The sequence below is a fragment of the Triturus cristatus genome, chromosome 8 (genome assembly GCF_964204655.1).
Source record: "Triturus cristatus chromosome 8, aTriCri1.1, whole genome shotgun sequence".
Classification (NCBI taxonomy): domain Eukaryota; kingdom Metazoa; phylum Chordata; class Amphibia; order Caudata; family Salamandridae; genus Triturus; species Triturus cristatus.
The window spans coordinates 334,822,890-334,843,654 of NC_140591.1; the positions used below are offsets into that span (position 1 = coordinate 334,822,890).

The 20,765-nt window shown below is 43.9% G+C and overlaps 1 protein-coding gene across 2 annotated transcripts in view; it reads right to left on the bottom strand.

Annotated features, from left to right (window-relative positions):
- The window catches only part of FLT1 (fms related receptor tyrosine kinase 1), a 389,921-nt gene that overhangs the window by 213,414 nt on the left and 155,742 nt on the right, over positions 1 to 20,765 (bottom strand). For both annotated transcript variants that reach the window (XM_085621641.1, XM_085621640.1), the window contains exon 11: positions 567 to 681. In XM_085621641.1, coding sequence (XP_085477767.1) covers positions 567 to 681 — 115 coding nt within the window. The remainder of the gene's footprint in view (positions 1 to 566; positions 682 to 20,765) is intronic.

Below are 20,765 nucleotides of genomic sequence, written 5' to 3' on the forward strand. Positions count from 1 at the left end.
ATTTCGATTCACCCTATTAATCATTGGCTTTCTTCGACCAGCATCTTTCAGAAATGTATTTGAAACTTTGTCAGCCATGACCTGGCTCAATCCAGTGCAATTATCATCTCTCACCTAATTCTATTGGTGGTTTGGGTGTATCCCTCTGCCTCCCCTTCAGTGTTTGCATTAAGCTGCATGAGGGACTACTTAACTACTATAGAGCTCCTTCTCCGCTCCTCCTGGCTCCCCCCAATTTGTTTTGCTCTAAAGTGTCAATGTTGCATGTGTTAGCATATTAAACCCAGACCTACTGGCTTTCCCAGTCCTTGTTTTCTTTAGGGAGGGTGTCCACAAACACTGCTATTACTGCAACTTGCTCTCTCCAGAGACTCCAAGGACATTTGACTTTTTTTGCCCTTATTGAATTCTGTCGAGTTCTACATTTTTATGATGATTTCAACATAGAAAAAATATATTTTCTGCTCTAGCAATAGCCCCAAAAATATATGATGTCTTTTATGGAAACGAAAGTGTAACCTCCATGCTAAAAAGGTGCCTGTTTTATCTTTCAGTTGTAGAGGTACCTTGATCTTGCCTTCGATGATCTGCATTCTCTCGCTGATACTAATCGGATTGCCTTTGCTGCTGCCAGATTTCAGCAAGAATGCACTTTTTTCAAAACTTGAGTTGAAGTCACACCTGGAAGTAAAATAAAATAGATTTTCACCAATTGTCGTCCTCTTAAGGATGAAATGCAAAAAGCTCACAAAAGCATTTCACAAAGTGCATTTTGGTAAAGTATTATGCAGTTTATTATAATTTTCTTATGTACACATTGTTTTTATTTCTCAAATGGAAGGATGCCTGCAGAGTCTTTTCTCAATGTGATCTGATTTCCCACTTTGCAGGGCTGAATTTTGTTTCCTCTCTGTCCCCATTCTATGGGAATGTTTAATACCAGCACCTTTTTAGGTGGATTTGGCCTAATGTCCCACAATTTCATTGGTGCTGCAATTGAAGACATTCCATTTAGCTATATTTGAGACATTAGATACAGTAGCATTAATTTGCATGGTTATCAGTTTCTCTTGAGTGAGCAGCATGAACAGGATATTTAAAGATACATGGATGGGGGATATATTGATCCTGCAGTTCCAGGCTCTGCAGATCTCCCCCACACTCTTTAAGGTGACTACCTCCCTCCAGGTCATAACGGACGCTGTTTCCAGTCCTCACCTATTGTGTGATAACCAAATGCATCCTGGGTGTTGGGGTCTTTTTTTGGTTCTGTGAAAGAAATTAGACCAATGCACCTACCTAAAAACAATGATTTGCAGGTGAAAAGTTCTTGACTGCAGACAATATCTGTATTCACCTGCAGTGAGGTGGTCACTTGATGTCATTGTTTGGCATTTTTGCTGCTTTACTACTTATGCAAAAAGAACTATTGATGAACAGAATGCAAAACAATGTCATATATTCACCCCAGTATAGAGATCGGGGCCTAAATCCATCGTTGTTTTGCTCACCATGCCATTCCAGTTTCGACCCAGCCATATGCAAATCATTCTTGACCCTGTGCCCAATGGGAACAGTTCAGCCCGAACTGCCAGGCCAGGTCCTCCCTGGACTGGAAACAAGCATCCTAGGACCGGTTTCGGGGTTTCACCCCTCTTCAGCCAGGATAGCTTGATTCCAGTGGAATGGAGAGCACGGACTCACGTCTGAGCATACCTGACCCACTCAGGGTGACAAATGCAAAAAGAACTATTGATGGACAGAATGCAGAACAAATCCAAGTTGAAAATTCGAAATATTGAAGTTTGAAAAGCCTGATGCTAGAAATAGACATAGAGAGCCATATAGTTGAAAACTAATGGGGTCATTAGGATGGCGGGCCGATCGCCACCGCCGGCCTGGCGGTGGCGATCCGCCCGCCATCCCAACCTGATTTACCCCCGCCATATTATTATGGCGGGGGGTATCGCGGCAGACGCAAAGTGTGTGCGCCGCTTTTCTGCCAGTCGGCAATCGTTCCAATTGCTGACCGGGCGGAGCTGGGGCACAATATGGTGGCGGTGCCTAGAAGGCACCACCATCCATATTATGATGCATGATTACAAAGGCCTTTCCCTGGCGGCGATGCCGCCATGGAAAGGCTGACGGAGATGTGCTTTGGGGGCCCGGTGCAGGCCCCCGGGGGGGTGCACTTGGGGGGTACCCCCCTGCAGTTCCATGCACAAGGTGGCAGGCACCGCACAGTGCCTGCCACGTTGTGCATGGGAATGCACAACATGTTCATTTGGCATTGCGGCGGGTACTGCTTACAGCAGTACCCGCCGCAATGTCAAATATGCGGAATGCAACCGCCAGGGTGGCGGTCGCATCCTAGTCAGCGGTGCAGGACAGCCGCACGTCTGTCGGCTGGTACCAGTTCTATGTGACTGTCACCTAGCTAGAGAGCCACATATTCAAACCTTTTCCCATTTTTCAAATAATTAATGTTTCTGTTGTTGACATCAAGTATCCTTCAAGGTTTAGCAAAATAATATTATTACCTTGCATTCTGATATGGGTGGCATGGTGGAAATAAACATCAACCAATTGGCTCCGCTCTACTTATGAATGTCTGGAAGGTAGTTGAGGATGGGGCTGACACATTCAAGGACAGCCTGGACCCTCTATATCAAATTTCTGATTTTTGGTAGTGCAGCTCTTGTTGTAAATATACATTTTCTGATTTTTGGTAATGCAGCTCTTGCAGTAAATATCACATTTCAGATTTTTGGTAAGGCAGCTCCTGCAGCAGATATCACATTTCTGATCTTTGATAATGCTGCTCCTGCAATAAATATAAAATTTCTGATTTTGGTAATGCAGCTCCTTTAGTTTGATTTTTGCTAATGCAGCTCCTGCAGGAGCAAATATCAAATTTCAGATTTTTGATAATGCCGCTCCTGCAATAAATATCACATTTCTGATTTTGATAATGTAGCTCCTGCAGTAAATATAAATTTTCTGATTTTTTGCTAATGCAGCTCCTGCAGCAAATATCAAATTTCTGATTTTTGATAATGCAGCTCCTGCAATAAATATCACATTTTTGATTTTGATAATGTAGCTTCTGCCGTAAATATCAAATTTCAGATTTTTGGCAATGCAGCTCCTGCAGCAAATATCAAATTTTAGATTTTTGATAATGCAGCTCCTGCAATAAATGTACCATTTCTGATTTTTGATAATGCTGCTCCTGCAATAAATATCAAATTTCTGATTTTGGTAATGCAGCTCTTTTAGTTTGATAACATCATTTAGTGATCTTATAAAAAGTTTCAAAAATAACTAGAAGGCAAAAGAGCCATGCGGCATTCTGCTTTGAAGCTGAGGTCTTACTTATGGGGAATGATCTTACATGTCGGAACTCCCTCAATACACACATTACTAATCACTTAACAAAAGAAAGGAACTATGACAGGAAGTCTCTGTTTTTAATTTTGGATGAGAGAGACCGAAAACATGACAGCAGGGAATGAATTATAAAGACATAGACAGCTGTGGAATAAGTCAAATGCTTTTTCCTTATGGTGCACTTGTACATTTTAACATTTCTCAATGAAATAAATATAAAAGGCTGTTATATTTCGTAGTGGAATACAGGACCATGGAAACTACTGCTTCTGATGACACTTGGTCATTTAATTATTGGCGACAATTCATAGTTTTACTGGCAATTGTGGAAGGTTTAGCATTCTTTATATTTTTTATTACTAATTAGATGTGTGTCATATATAAAAGATTTGTCTATAGAAAAACAGTCACCCCAGGGGCCAGATTTTTCCTTGTGTTGCATTGCCCTTAAATTCCACGAAGTAACGCGAGGGCAACGCAACACTAAAGTCAGATTTACCAAGCAATGTACGGCCACATTGCGTGGCCCTGCAGTGCTTAAAAAATCTGGAGTAACACAAAGCACGGCAAGAAGCTGCCTTGTGTTACTCTGCCCCAGGGAGGCCTTCCATGGGTGGAGCATGGGTGTACCCACGCACCCACCCATGAATTTTGCCAGATTCCCAGATTTACCATGAGTAGTAGATCTGGAAATGCTTCAAACTGCTACACCTTTACAAGGGGAGTTGTAAAATGGAGAAATATGTTTATTTCTCCTCTTTCTTATCTTTTTCTACGTGTGCTGCATTATGCAGCACACGTAGAAAGAGAAAAACGTCTCAGAGGATTGTTTTTGTGCAGGAAGGTGCCCCTTCCAGCACAAAAACATTACTGCCTACAGCGCAGGCACCCTTGCACTACGGCGCAAGCGTGCCTGCGTTGGGGCAAGGCAGTCCATTGTGTGTCAGCACAAGGAAACGCGCCATATAATGTTAAATATGACACACTCCTGCCCTCTCCCTTTCACGCAGCGCAGAAGGTGTCTTGCTGTGTTGCATTACATGAAAGTTTAATAAATCTGGGCTTTAATGACCAGAAACAATGAAAGTGCAAATGTTACACAAATGTGGTAATTATTTTATTTTCAGTGAATTATGGAATAACGCCATCATCACCCAAGTGAAGACACACAGAAGTTTCCAAAAAAGGAAAGACAATCAGTTAGCCAATACAATGCCCTGTACAGTAAAACTAGAAAAAGGACAAATCATCCAATCACAGTCCCTTAGGATTCAGTGCCAAGGAACGACTCCTACGATTGGACAAAACTGCACCACTTGCAGACATTTAACATCCTTGGGAACACAGCTGCAAATAATGGGAGGAGTCAAAGGTCTTCAAGAAAAAGTCAAGTCACTAGGAAACTGCTATTTACACCACTAGACCAGGCCTTTGAATTAATAATGCGCTTGCCAATGTCCTTAACGACTGCAATATTTTAAAGAATTTTTGTGAATGGAGTAATGTGTAGGACATTTTCAGAGCCGAGTTTACTGACTATTTAAGAGCATGATTTGCCATATCTTTTGTGCTATCTCCATGACACATTAAAAATGTAAATTTCAGGCATGGTGAATCAATGCAATCGTTGTTGTTAGACCCTTTAATAAAGGTTTGCAAGCAGATTTACGGAAGCTTTGTGGTACTGAGGAGTGATATGTACAATTAAGTTGTAAAACCTTTTTCTCTCACAAAAAAAAAAAAAAATTGCATTTTTTTATTCACAATGTTCATTAAAAGCCGGAAACTTCAGGCTTCGTGTAGTTTTTGAATTTGATATAATAGTGCCTCCAGTGGGTGGTTTTAAAGTTATAAAGTTATACAAACACTACCACCTCAAGTTTTTACCCTAGAAATACACTCCCCTAAAACAGGCAGTGAAACTGGCATCGAGTCTGCATCCGCTCTCTTCTGCTCTGATGAAAGAACCTGCCCCTATGCGTCATGCACAGTGCTCGCAGATGTTTAAGGCTGGGGCAGGGCTAAGATTCTCTCTGACAATTCGAAATGCATGTGCTTGGAAAAAAACACAGCAAGGTTTGCTACATGACAGTGGTGCACCAAGGAGGCCAGAATTCCCAGTGCAACCACCCCCTAATTTGTTTGGTAAAAAACACACAGTCACTAACAGAGGGGATGTGGGCCCCTCACAACCGTGAGCCCCGTTGCCAGTGCACATGCTACACTATTGATAGCCCAGCTCCAACTACATGCCTTGGGGAAGGGGCGAGTAGGGGAAGCACTGAGTCCAGTTAGGAGAAGCCAGGGAGAGCATCTGCTGCTCCCCAATGGCCCTTTTGTAGGCACCAAGGGCCCATTCCCTGTCTCTGCGTTCAACTCCTTACCTTTCCGCTTGCCTGAAGGGAGCGAACACAAGGTTGCTGGAGGGCTACAGGTGGGACACGGAGTCAAGCCTGTGATTTTATTAGGGTCAAAGCACATGTGAAGTCACTTTTACAGGGATTCCGGGCAAATCCCTAATCTCCTCGTGCCTAAAAATAACTCTGACTTTGTGTAATAAAATGTGGTGCTTTTGTATAGCGCTCTAATGCCTTGTGCTAGCTTCGGGTAATATAAAACTGCTAAAAGAATAAAAACTTAAGTCAATTCTATGACCACAACAACAAAGCAGATACATCACGCAATGCAATGATTGTGGAAGTACACAGTGCCTTACTCCATAAATCCAACACACTCTTTCTGTCCACAGGTCTGGGTTTCCATTCCCATACTCCTGACTTACGCAACTACCATGTTGCACAACCCTCTCCACCAGAAGTCATTAGTTCTATTTTGAACGCGCAAACCAGGAAAAGGGAAGAGGAAGAGGGCGCTAAAGTAGAAATACTGCCACTACACATCCCCAGGAAGCCTCAAGCACATAGCCATTATTGACTCAATCAATGGAGATCCTATAGCTCCCAAGGACAGAAGGAGGGGCCTCGATGGGAACTCGCGCTAACTCAGATCTGAATATTTATTTCTTGGACCTCTCTTTATTTGTAAAAATAAATGTTGGCCAGCAAATTAAAAATAGTGTGGCTTTTAAGAAGCGGCGCTTAAGAGTGTGTGTATGTGTGAGGGGGAGAGCAGGCTGACTCCTAAGAATACAACAAGCTCTTAAGGAAGTGGATTGTGCCATGTTTGAAGATGCAAAGATAATCGCTGGGCTGGGAACAGTCTTGTACAGGGGAGGAAGCCAAACAACCAGAGGAAAGCAGCATACGCTCCTGATTTCGCACAGGAAAAGCACAGCACCTCCTGCTAAAGAGAGATAAGAAAACTCCCATGGCCTATTCTGGACAAGGCCACAGATATCAAGCTTCGCAGCGCACTGTCCCCACACCACGCCGCTGCTCGCTGTCTTTCTTAATGAATCTCAGAAGTACCACTACCTCTCGCCAGGCTCCGGCCAAGCACAACACTGTGGTAAATTTAGAATCAGCAGAGGGAAAATAGATCTGGGGTAAGGGTTTGCTGCACGCCATCTATGCGTTGTGCTAGAAGAGAGATGTGGGATGGGATGATCTCAGACTAATAAAAAGTTCATTAACTGTGAGTTAAGAAAGAGTTCCACCAACATCCCTTCCTCAGCATAGTTTCACAAAGGGCCTTTTATCCAGGGGGGGTCAACTGACTTCAGCAATATAATAATCTACTTCAATTTCATGGCGCAAAAGAATGACGGACAATAACGCCCAAGATCCTTGGAGAACACTTTTGGCCAGTCATGAAAGAAGCAGAACCATCAAGACTGATTGGAGGAAGTGCTTTTTTGCTCACTTGCCAAAATCCTCATTAACACCAGCAAAGGCCGCCTTTCTTGCTCTGGGTCATGTGATAACAAGAGTCAAGGAAGCAACCATCTAACCACATTTGACCAACCTCCATCTCACTTGCTTGAGGGGGCGTATCTTTTAGAATCTGCAGCACCCCCTGAAAAACATTGATTGCGAAGGACCCTACGTGGAACACTTACCTAGCAAAGCCCACTCCTGCTTGGAAAACTCCGAAATTTAAAAAACCGAACAAAGCAATCAAGTGTTATAATTTCATGCCCCTAAACATGCAATTTATTTCCAGAATATATTAAATCTTTGCCTTAAATGAGTGAGCAATGGTTGAAGGCAGGAAAGCGTCAGATATCTCTGGTTATTCACTTGTCTTGCTTACATAGAGAGGGGAGAGTGTGTTTGAGTTTCCTGATCTGAGAGAAGGCTGTCTTGGCCACGGCATTCCTCTGAGGACTGAGGCCTGTGTTCCGATAGGGAATTTTAAATTGCAAACCTGATTATCGAGAGAAATGGGTAGAAACGGGGGAAATTTGAGCATTGAAGTGTTTTTGAAATGTTTCAGAGTGTCAATTGTAAGAAGTATTGGTTTTTTTCATGGTTATGTTGGTCTCACTTATTAGCTATCGAGCTTTGATTGATAAGTACCTTCAAAGTTATGTATAAGGCGGAAGAGTGGATGAACAGAGAGACTGGAAAGAGAAGATGAAGAAAAAAAAGTAAGGGGCAGAACAGGTGATGTTACGGCTAGGGGGTATCAAATGGCCAAGTTGAATATGATGACATATTATGTAAAAAAAAAAAAAAAATTTTGGAGATGCATCTCACTGCAGTGATCAACGGTGTGGTGTTTACATAAACGGACGTCATGAATCTCTTTCCTTAAGGCTGCTAATAAATCAAGAAACGGATGAGAATGGTTTTGCCATCAAACGCCTCTTTAAGTGCATAATCACACACTATAAGATCGGATTCATTCCAAGGTGAGGGCAGAAACCATGCTGCCACAAGGATGTGGAAGGAAATGCTTGCTTTTTCTTGCTAGGTGGTGTCTATAAATAACTTTTTCAGCCTCCTAGTAGTGGTTTATTTTAGTGTTTGGTTGCTTCACTGAATCATAGAGTGTCTGACTTTGCCCGACTTTGCTGGGCTTGAATGGAACTCATGGCGCTATATTTTGTTGAAGAACTCTTCACAGCCTTCAAGTTTGTAATTGGATCATTGCAATACACGCAATATTGGTCCAGTTAATGATCCTGACAGACCTACATGTTTCCGTCAAGGTTTCATGTGTCTGATGTATTGTGAATCCAGAGGCTTGGAATCATGGGTCGTCTGCAGAATAAACACAAACTAAGATTTGGGTCCGGTCTGGTATTTCAAAACTTTTTAGAACCCAATTCAGAAAATATTTCTGTGATTAGCTGTGTCATGCCCCTATACTATGTGCACATTTCCTGGCTTGATTCACAAACCTTTTTCTGTGAACAGTCGTGTCTTCCTCCCGACTTATGAATTACTTCAGCGAATAATTTGCATTAGGAAGTCATACTGCCTCACAGACCTAACTAACTACGTTTTCCTCCTACAAATAAGCTATTCATGCTCCCGGAAATATTGAATAAGTCACACCTAAGTCTGAAGTAAGACAAGAGTACTCATACTAACTGTTTAATTAAGTTTCCTGAAAGTCTCCAAATCGGATATGAGGTGTCTACGTCAGAAGCAGACCATGGGACATGGTGTTGAGAAGCTTCACAGATTTAATTGATGGATGCGGATTACTGGAGGGTTCAAATATATGAGGACCATAGGGGCCCTCTTCCAGTCTTATGTCTGAGGTTGATGTGATATATGTTACATATGGATGGGATGAGAATATGTTGGAGGTGTGTGGCTGTGGAGGTGAGCAATATTTCTATGACAAAGCTATAATCCAGGTGGCTGGTGTCGATGGAGCACTGGCTGCAGCATGAAATACAAGGAGATGATGGACGGAGTGCTGACCCTTTTCAGACACTCACCCTCACTCACAGATCTGGGTTGAATCCATCATCGTTCTTTAGCTCACTTCGCAGCGTGAAATACTTCAGAGTATCTTTTTGGCATGAGGTGTAGAGTGTGTTCTCCCTAGTAAGGTACAACTCACAAAATGAAATGTAACAAGTAAGCCAGTGAAAGCCATGTTCCAAAGCCTAATAAATTAAAAATATTGCTAAAGCGGTTTGCCTCCTTTTGACACAAAAATCGCAGTGGTCAGTAAAGTGACTGCACCACAGGAAGAGTGAGAAAGTACACAATCATCAACGTTATTGTGGAGTGCAGGCTTTGTGCTGTCACATGGAGGGACTGCAGGTTTGCTGCAATAACTGAACTGGAAATACAAATACACAAGGTGCTGCACATATATGAAGATGCCAAAATAATTTGGGAGATCTTGAGCCAAACCAATTAAAACACTGACACCAGAAGGCCAGACATAATCATGAAAGGCAATTTCACAAGTGTAGCTCGGATTGCAGAGGTCCCTGTTGAAGGTGATTATTCTGTTCTACCCACAGAAAGACACAAGGTGATAAAATACCCAGAAATGCAATGTGAGATGAATCAACAGTCCTAGTTATTGTTGGTGCAACAAAGTTCATCAGGAAAAGTTTGCAGGACCAAGGAGACAGGATGGTCTTAGAGGTGACAATGCAGGAACTCCAGAAGGAAGCTCTTCGCTCAAAGTGCATATCACGAAGAGCATCATGGTTCTTCTTGTAAAAGGACTAGTGTCTTGTTCATTAGAGATTATTATTTCACTTGTGATTGTCTATCTCAGGAGCTAAGTTTTGTCATGAAGTTCGTGTTGGAAGTTAAAGGTTTGCATTTTTACTTCTTTTTGAAACACAAATGTATTTTGAACTGAATGTAGAGCAGAGTGGGGCAGACGGTCATATAAGCCCTGATATGTCTTCGTTAATATCTTAGGAAAGCTTACTTAACCTGCAGGCCTCTTAATTTGATCTATCTTTAGAAACCTATGATAAAATCCCTTTTTGGTGAAAGATGACGCTTCGCTTCCTCACCCCAATGCCCCATGTTCAAAGAGAGAAAAATCTATTTTGGAAATGATTAAGAAAGAGTAAAGCCACCCATGCCTTTGGAATGGGTACAAGTGTCTTTGTGAATCTCGGTCTGTAAGGGGTGAGGATTGTAAATTCCATAAAAAAATAGTTGACTGACTGCCATTGCAACCCATGATCTTACTGTCAGGAGTTTGCATGTCCGCACGGTTGACTCAGCCTTCCATTCTTCCAAGGTCAGTAGACTGAGTACCATTCAATTGGTGAACAGCAACACCTGTTGTTTACAACACTTAGAAAAGGCAGAAGTAAGGTACAAATCATGATATAAATTGGGCCACCGCTGTGACCACTCTACGACTTTGCAACAGGAGGAATGCTGAAAGACTTTGCAATGCAAAGACGATTGCTCGCCAGAATCCCAAACCACCCACCTCTCTGATAATCATTGGAATCTCGTAATGTGAATAGTGGAGGCCTACCATTCCATTGAGACCTCCGTCTCAGCATTTGCATCTTTTTGCAATGAGTCGCATATCAGTTCCCTCCGATTAAGGTTAACGAGGTGGACGGTTTGTGACTCTCTGTGAACTGTTGCTTCGGGCTTCAGGGAATCTGAACATTCCTTGTAACGAGGGGGATAATAGTCGGATCGAGATGCAAAACATTGTGGTGTGACCTGCCCAGTGGTTAATTTGTAAAAAGATAAGTGCCAGGGCTCTCAACGGGAGGCAGCTGGCACCAGCCCATTTCTTCTGTTAGCGGCACCTAAAACAGAAGCAACTACTAACCAGGAAAGTAGCGAGAGGATGTGGCGTAATGGCCAGGGCTGCCAGCTTCAGAGCTGGGGAACCAGGTTTGAGTCTCTGCATCTGCTCAACATCCTGTGATTCTGTTCAGATCACTTAATCTCCCTGTGCCTACCATAAATGAATGTGAATATACCCTTAACTGGTGCTCATGAAAAGTGCTGGTGTTGATGAGTAAGTGCCAGTGCTGAGCACCGGAAACTACCAGCTCAAATTAAGCACTGGACCTACCTCTTTGTACATATGCAAACAAAAAAAAAGTAATCTTCTTATAGTTTGCGTGTTTTTTGCACCTAGGGTGGCCTGGTGAAACGTTTTGTTTTCTAAGCATTTATCTCTAAATTTACATCTTTACATATTTAATACCCAGTTGCAAAGGGGTTTTGTACCTGCTATTGCTTTTGCACTTCTTGCAAAAGGATTCACAGATCAAACATTTGCTAACTTTGCTCTGCGGCTCCTTTTCCGACTTTGCACTCCTTTGTACAGCGCGAAGCATTGCACAGTGTGGTGGCATTCACAAAGTCGTTTCTCCTGTCATTGTGAATGCGAAATCTTCAATACCCCCTTAGGGTTTTTATCTCTTCAATAAACACTTGTGCCACTTGCTTAGAATTTGCAAACTCCAGACAGAATCACAAGAACTTCGTGAGCACAATCATCTACTCTTCTTTTTGCACCATTGATGCTTGACTGTTCCCTTCAACGACCGACGCATGTCTGCACCTAGTGTTTTGGTATTTGTTGTGGTCCAAGGAGTCATAGCGCGGATGGGTTTTCCATCCCGGTGTCTGATGGGAACAATGCTGAGTATGAATCGAGCTGCTCGGAAAAAGATAATTACTGTCAGGATCGTAACAGGTTATGATTTGTTTTTTAACAAGACCCACAAAAAAGTGCACTCTGTTAACCATGAGCCTGGATGTATAAAGAGCTGCCATGTGTTAGGCGGAAGAGTGCGTATCTGACATGATTGACAGACGGTGTCTGTACTGGGAAACCACAACCCTGCAGTAGCGGCTCCTGGAGGGAGTGTAGCGGGGCATTGGGGGGGATGGGAGGGGGCAGGGTGGGGTGTAGTAAACTCCGGCATACGGCTGCGCTGAATGGAGGTAAATACATAAATAAATAAATAAATAAATAAAACGAATTACATTGCTCACGCTGCAACGCCATGGCAATGCAGCCTGCGCAATGTAATTCGTTTTATTTATTTATTTATGTACTTACCTGCGTTCAGCCGTATGCCGGAGTTTACTACCCCCGCCCCGCCCCGCTCTGCAGCACTCCCTACAGGAGCAGCTACTGAACTTTGGCACTGGACTAGATACAAAAGGAAAACACATTTCTCAGCAACATAGTTTTTTGGGCAAACAGTGGCACAGGTTTCAACGAGTTGAACGAATTCGCGTCTCTCCGTCTTCATTTACAGGCCATTGTATTCTCTTTTGGAGAAGTGTTCTAATAATAGACAGATTTCCACATTGTCCGTCGCCTCCGGGAATCCAAGCGACTGGTCTGAATTAGGAAATCTTTGCACAGCATTTTCTTGTTTTCAAGCTATTAAGAAATATTAGTCAAACAAAGAAGCGGCCTCCTTCTAACAATTAACATTTTCATCAGGGCCTGCAGGTGACATCACTTGTGGTGCATTTCAACGGAAATATCTGTCTAATAAATGACTAATTTGAACAGGCTTTCCGCACGTATTTCAAATGTGCTGCTTCCGATGAGATTTCTTTGTTTAAATATATAATGGTGTGTTCGCAATACCACGACAGTTGTTGCACTGCGTGCACTAACCCAGAAGCCAGCATCAGAAATATACTCATTCCTTTTGATTGCTAAGCTCCCCCCATCTCGATTCATTCTTGGTACACACCAGGGTGGCAGTTTCCAAACTGAAACCACCCATTTTAACTTAAAACAATTCTTACCTCCTATCAAACTATCACCAAAGTGTCTTCGTTGGTTGAGTAGCCGTATTTTTACCCCAAACCTTACTGAAATCAGTGGTGACAAGAGGCGCCACACCAGGATATTCATATAAGATAAATTTACAAACAGTGAAGACGATCATATTTAAATAGTTAGTTGGTATCCTTAATAGATGGAATGGATCCATCCATCCTGCGCCTACGTTGGACTCCACTGCCTTAAATAGACCATCCACTGAAGACAAGAGATAGCTGAGGCATTTTACCTCAAAGTACTGAAATCGAGCATTTAGTCCTACTACAAGAGATGATCAGAGCTTTGCTGAAAAACATTAAAAAGTTGAAGAAGGGGCATCTTAACCAGCTCATGTACCTTCATGTATTTTTACGTCATCTTTACATTCCTTTGGAGAATATTCCATTGCCTAGTGATGTAAAACCCCTTCCTCCTGCCCTGGGGGCGCATCATTTTTAAACTACAAAACGAGATATGCCTACTACCATCGTGTTCCTGGGTGTTCATCTGTTACACATGTTGGTGCCACCTTTATGGATTTCTAGCACCTTTTTATCTGCTTTCCCTCTCAGGATCAATTGATATTTCCTACCTTAGCTTGGCAAGTGTGGGACTGTGTTTAAAGGATTTGGTCAAAGCCTGGTAGCTTATCAGCAGGCTTGAAACACAGAGCAAGATATGGAGCAAAGATTTTATTGGATGACACAGTGATCAGCACGGACCAGCAAGTTACTTCGATAATGTGCACAGTAGCATTGGCTAATCGGGTTTTGCTGTGGCTTACTCATCACTTGTACTTTCCTCGCAGGATCCCCCTCTCAGATTAGCATCACTTTCGATGACACCATTCAAGAAAGTTCCTCTAAGTATTGCGGTAAGCACGGGTCACCATGAACACAACAATTCATGCTATATTTAAATTTGCTATTTCCAAACCATAATTTGGGGTTACTCACTTCTGAGTCCAAAGCCCATCTCTTGTGTGGCAGGCTAATGTTCCTCCTTACACAACTCTAATCATAGTTCCCTTTTTGTGTTTCATAAATATAGTGTAATCACTCCTCTCCCTGTCTTCTGCTTTCACAATACATATGTGTAGGGCTGCCACTGAACGAACTCCTACTGTTTCGTTGTCAGCGTGCTGTTTCAGTGTTGCCCTCTTTGCCTCGGCCTCTGTTGTCTCTTTCAATAGGATGACACCCAATGATGCCTCTCCTTCAGTTTTAGAACCCCTTATACACTAATTATGCATTATGCTGCCAAGCCATAAAAATATCTACTGATTCATCTTCTCCTGAGCACATCTAAAACAAATCGACTAATTTTGCTTGCTTGGTACTTCTATCTTCTCTCCATCGCAATATGCTCGCATCATGCTCACACCGTATTAGCAATGCAGGCCAGACTCAGATGAACAACTGAATCACAAGGGCAAATTGTTGGCAACTCAATGGTCAGTATGTGGATTGGTGGGCTTGGTTGGCGTGTTGTTTGAATGTACAAAGGAATGAGTAACGGTCCCTGTAAAATTTCAAACCAGAGTAGGGTTCCACTGGAGGAAAAATTACATAAATGAATTACAGGTTAGTTCCTCTGTTTTTCATTGCAATGCCTGACAGCATCTATATCGATCACCTTTTAAGAGCAGTGAGTACTGATATCTAGGAAACAAAAACCTCGTTGTCCTCTCAAAGCCAAATATGATGCCGCTCGTAGGCGCGGACTTGGATTTTAATACCTTTTAGCTGCTGTTGCCACGGAGGAGCTTCCAGGACATTTTGTATAGCGCTGCACACCTCCCTGGGCTTTCAACGTTGCCGGGACTGCGAGGACCAGGGTGCTTTGAAACGTATTTCAACACCGCACCTGGTTCCTCTTCCCGGCCCTTCCTCTCACTCATACCGGCCATTTAAAGCTTCGCGGGTGCCGCTCGTAGGCGCGGACTTGGATTTTAATACCTTTTAGCTGCTGTTGCCACGGAGGAGCTTCCAGGACATTTTGTATAGCGCTGCACACCTCCCTGGGCTTTCAACGTTGCCGGGACTGCGAGGACCAGGGTGCTTTGAAACGTATTTCAACACCGCACCTGGTTCCTCTTCCCGGCCCCTCCTCTCACTCATACCGGCCATTTAAAGCCTCGTGGCCCCCGCTTTGCGGGTGCCGCTCGTAGGCACGGACTTGGTTTTTTATACCTTTTAGCTGCTGTTGCCACGGAGGAGCTTCCAGGACATTTTGTATAGCGCTGCACACCTCCCTGGGCTTTCAACGTTGCCGGGACTGCGAGGACCAGGGTGCTTTGAAACGTATTTCAACACCGCACCTGGTTCCTCTTCCCGGCCCCTCCTCTTTTCCATTATTTAACCCACGCCCATCATCGCGTAAGCGGGACGCGAGCGGGACGAAGACCGGGGCGAAGCCCGGGCAAAGGGCGGGCCCGTTTAAGCCCGTTCAAGCACGGTCAAGACCGGACCGGGCCCCGTCTCTTGGTCTTCTACTTCTGCTGTTCTTGTGGTGTAACTCGACTGTTATCATGGATACCCTAGGTAAACTTTCAAGAGCACAACCCTTCGTAGCCGGTACCTTGGACAATTTTATTATTAGGGCGAACTCTGTTGTACAAAGCGAATTGAATATGTTAGAAAGGCGCTTATCTGATGGAATTAATAATACCAGGAGGTCTTCGTTGGGCTTACTTGCTTCTGTTAGGTCCCCATCGAATTTGGATGACTCACATACAGCTCTCTTGGACAATATTGATCAAACAATTGAATCGGTTTTACATGATCTTAGGTCCAGTACTTCTACAGGCAGAGACACACTACAACCTATTCCCGAGACTATACCCCCCCAAAGGCTTGAAATATCATCTGACTCAATTACGTGCCATGCCCATTCGACACAACAGGGGGCAGTCCCCAAAAGAAAACGTGAGGGGTATTCTAAACGAGGGAAAAAAGTGAGATTGGACCGCCTCCCACAACACTGCCCCAAATACTTTGATTATAACCCCTACCAGGCCACCTACAATTAATAGGGTGACATCCAACACATCCCCAGTGATAACCCCCTGCCAACCTGAGTTCTTGTTCCCTGCCTTAGATCGGGGTGAAAGCTCTGATTGTGGGAATCACTCCCTCATAGACATCTTAAATAATGTCCTTAAGGGATTTTTCACTCCGATGCTGGCTAGGTTTGACGCTATCGATGCAAGGCTTAAAGATATAGAAAGGGCTATCTCAGATACAGCTAACCCACTGGGGAGTGGAGGCAAAACTCATAATGCATCTGTGAAGAGCACGAGTGATCCCCAACCCCCTTCTCTTCCTTCACTTGCAGCCTTGACAACCCTCCTTCCCAGAATGGATCTTATTTCATCTAGCGCACCACCCCCTACCTTTAACTCTTCTTCTTCTACTATTCCCATCCCCTTACCTGCCCAAAGTCATCCACCTACCCTAATTAGAAATCCTATTGGAGCTCCTAAACTAAACCATATAGAAGCAGGGGGAACCTCTAGGGACAACGGTATCCGTACTTGTGAAGATGTGGCTGGTCTCAGTTGGAAAAATTTGATCAATCTTCCACCTGAAGCAGCACCTTATGTTATTATCTTAAGTGGTGTCCCAGAGCTCACTAACCCCGATTCAGAGACCTATGCTTCTCTTAAAAACAAAGTGACCAGCTGGCTCAACACACATAGGCCTCTCCTCCCAAATATAAGTTCTGAGGTTCTAATGGTCAGGAGGGTTTCTTGGTTGGGAAGTACTATAAAGAAAATTAAGGGTGACTGTATCCTGGTGAATTTTAGCAAGCCCCAGATTGCATCCTTTATTTGCAACTGGTCGGGCAATACTGGAGCTACCTCTATCAAACCCCTACCATTGTCTTTCTTCTACCCCCAAATTACTACCTTTTCCGAGCCCGAGATTGACGGAAATTGGACTTGGGTTGGACCTACTTCGTTAAGTAGAAGACAGAGGCACATACGTTTTGATGTGCATACACAAGGAGGCTACTTGTGTAATAATAGGTATGCCTGTCTCGAAGAGGTCGACTGACTGAGCCCAGAGGATGGCACTCCTAACTCCCCTGTTGAAGTGATCCTATCCCCTAACCAACACTCCACTTGTCTCGCCTCCTCTGTTGCCTCTCCAACTGCTTCGATGATCCCGAGTGAACCACCTATGTGTAAAAAATTAGATTCTACCGTAAAACCACCAATTACACATAAAGTTCTCTCGTGGAATATAGCTGGCTTAGCTAGTAAGCTCGATTGCCCTTTGTGGGGCTCCTTTATAGACCTCCATCATATATGCTGTTTTCAAGAGACATGGGCAAGGCAAGAATGCCATCGTGTGGGCTTTGCTACCTTCTCTATTGCGGCTGTGTGGGGAGGTAGAGGTTGCCCATCAGGAGGCCTAACCACCTGGGTTGCCACACATCTGGGCTGCAGTGTTACGATTCTAGAAACCGGCTCTGAGGATGTTCTTTGTTTGTTACTAGATTGGTCTTTAGGCACAAAGCTAGCCGTGATTAATGTGTATTCTAGGCCCGTGAATGTATGTGCGGAATCTGGGGTGATTGATGTTTTATCTAATGTTTTATCCAAGATCCCTGAGGGTATAATGTTCCTTATAGTGGGAGATTTCAATTCCCACTTTGAACCACTTCAGGGGTTGGTGGATCAAATAAATCAAGATGAGGATGAAATATGGCACATCCCACAGGTCGCGGGCCCTATGGTTAGGTCTTGGGCTCCCTTGGCCGTCCAAATCACCTCCCTGGCGATGACCCATTCAATCAGGGCCTGTAATGGCCGAACAACTTCGGACAATCCCTCAAGGCCTACTTTCAATAAGCCAGGGCGGGAGGCTAGACTCGACTACATTTTTCTCCAATGTAAGGAGTGGAATAGAGTTCTTGACTTTGAGGTGGTCTCCAGGGGCGAGAGCGATCACAATCCCTTGATACTGGATGTATCTCTATCTGGCTTGTGTCCCGGTGACCCACGCTCAGTACCCAAATCTGCGACATTGAACAAAGCTACTCTGACTAACAATAAACGCAGAGTTAAATGGGCTAAATTGGCAGGTAACCAAGGAGAACTCTCCCAAGTCTATGTGAGGGCTGGGCGTGCACTGGACGATGTTCTAAATCTTATGGAGCAGCACTCTTCCCCTGACTATTGCCCAAAACTGGCCGAGGTTAATAAAGAGCTATTCTCCACCTTAGCTGATATACTCAATCCAACTGTTCCTTGTACTAAAAGGACCAGTAGACGGTCCAAATGGTATAACAGGGCTTGTCGATCGGCTAAAAGTGATTTGCTGGATGCAATAAAAAAGAAAGCCAACAGAGAGGATATACAACAAAAGAGACGTAATTATAGGATTTTAATACACCATGCCAAACTTGAGTGGGCAACAGAAAATTGGGACAGGTTAACATCTGCCCTCCAGTGCAGAGACTCACGGAGATTCTGGTTGATTGTGTCCACTGGCGCAACGGAACCCGTCTCAGCAGTAAATCCTAATGTCGCCCCTGAAGTCTGGGAAGAACACTTTAGCACTCTTTACAGGGGGGACCCCCCTCCACTTGAATATATCCGATGTGATGCTGCGCACGGTAACTTTACCCTGAGCGAGGTCCAACGTGCTATATCCATGCTTCCTGCGGGCAAAGCTCCCGGTTTGGACGGTGTCCCTGGCGATTTGTACAAACACGAACCCAGAGTCTGGGCACCATATCTTACTGCATTATTTAATGCAATTCTCGGGGGTATGCCAATTCCTTCTACATGGTTGGGTGCAGAAGTTGTCCCTATTTTCAAAAAGGGGTCCCCTTTGCTCCCTGGTAACTATAGGCCCATCAGTCTGATAGATGTTGCCCAGAAACTCTTCTCAAGGCTGATCCTAGACCATCTCCTGGATTGGATGGAGGAATTTGAGATCCTGAGCCCCTACCAGGCTGGATTCAGAAAGAGCGTTTCAACAACTGACCAGATCTTTAGATTATGCATGCTCTTTTGGAAGACAGTCAGGGTGGAGGGGGGCTCACTCTATACCATTTTTGTTGACTTACGTGCGGCCTTTGACCTGGTTCCACGCACGAAACTTTGGACTGTGTTGCAGGAACTAGGCCTCCCAGCACCTCTTTTGCAGATTATAGTGCGTCTTCACACCAATAATTTTGCAAAGGTCAGATGTGGGAGAGAAGGAGGCCTTTCAGCTAGCTTCCCCGTTGAAAGGGGGGTACGGCAGGGCTGTGTCCTGGCACCGACCCTGTTTTGCCTCTATGTAAATGGACTCATCTCCCACCTGAATGAAGTACCAAACCGAGTCGCTCCACGACTCGCTGGTACAGGTATCTCAGCTATTATGTTTGCTGATGATACCTTGTTACTTGCCAAGACACCTATGGGTGCCCAACGAGTCTTGGATGGCTTCGTCTCCTTTTGTGCTGATCGGGGGCTAGAAATCAACACGGCTAAAACAAAATTCATGATCTTTAATCATCCTAGGTCAACCCGCCCCAATCCTGTTATCCATGGTACCAGTATTGAGAGAGTTCACACGTTCGAGTATTTGGGACTGACCCTGAACGAAAAGATGACATGGACCCACCATCAGATAAAATCAAACTTAAAGCTATCTCAAAAGGCGGGGGGTATTTTGAATTTATGGAAAAAATCCATGATACATCCTATTGGCTCGCCACTCGAAATTTATAAATTGCAGGCGCGTGGCGCAGTAATATATGGTGGTGAATTGTGGGGCAACAACTGCGCCCATGATATTGTTGCAACGGAAAACAAGTTCCTACGGAACTTGGCCGCTTTACCACCGAGTACACCACTTCTTTCCCTTAGACTTGATCTGGGACTAAGACCAATAAAGGAAGAATTAGGTGTGAAGCCCCTTACTTTCTGGAGACGACTCTGGACAACCCCCGAATTCTTGAGTTATCGTTGTGAATTCATGGAGCTTTACCAACACACAGCCCTACGCAAAATTCCTTGGCTCAAGTATATAAAGGACGAACTATCGGGGTTGGGCCTATCGGCCCTGTGGGCAAATCCTCAAGAGGCATGCAGTACTATATCCCGAAAAGACTTGGTTGTTCTGTATTACGACCGAAATCTGACTGTTTCTCTAGCAACTAATACTCTGGGGCCTATGTCTACTACCTTCCTAACAGTGAAGGACTATTATAAGTTGGAGACAGTCTTGGATGACATCAATCCCATTGGTCTTAGGAAACTATTCCTCCAATGGAGACACAATGCACTACCAATTAGAGCCCTCACCAGTAGTTGGCAACCACCCACTTCCAAAAATTGTCCACCTTGTACTAACGAGCTGGAGAATGATATTCATTTAATGTTCTTTTGCCCATCTTATCTGAAATCAAGGAAAAAGTGGATCATTCCCATCTGCAGAAATTGGGGTTTTAGGCACCACTTGGATGCCTACCGATTGTTGAAATCTGACTTATCCCTCTCTACTGTATTTGCTGTCAGCAAGTATTTAGCTGCCGCATGGAATATCAGAAGAACTTTTTTGATGATTTGAAATCTTAATTGTATCATATGTGGTTTTTATTTTTCGATATATATTTCTCCAGATGATGTAACTTTTTTCACCCTAGAAGTTTGTTTTTTGTGGAAAATTTGGTTGTACTTGTATTGTATTTCTTTTATGACTTTACGAAGTCGA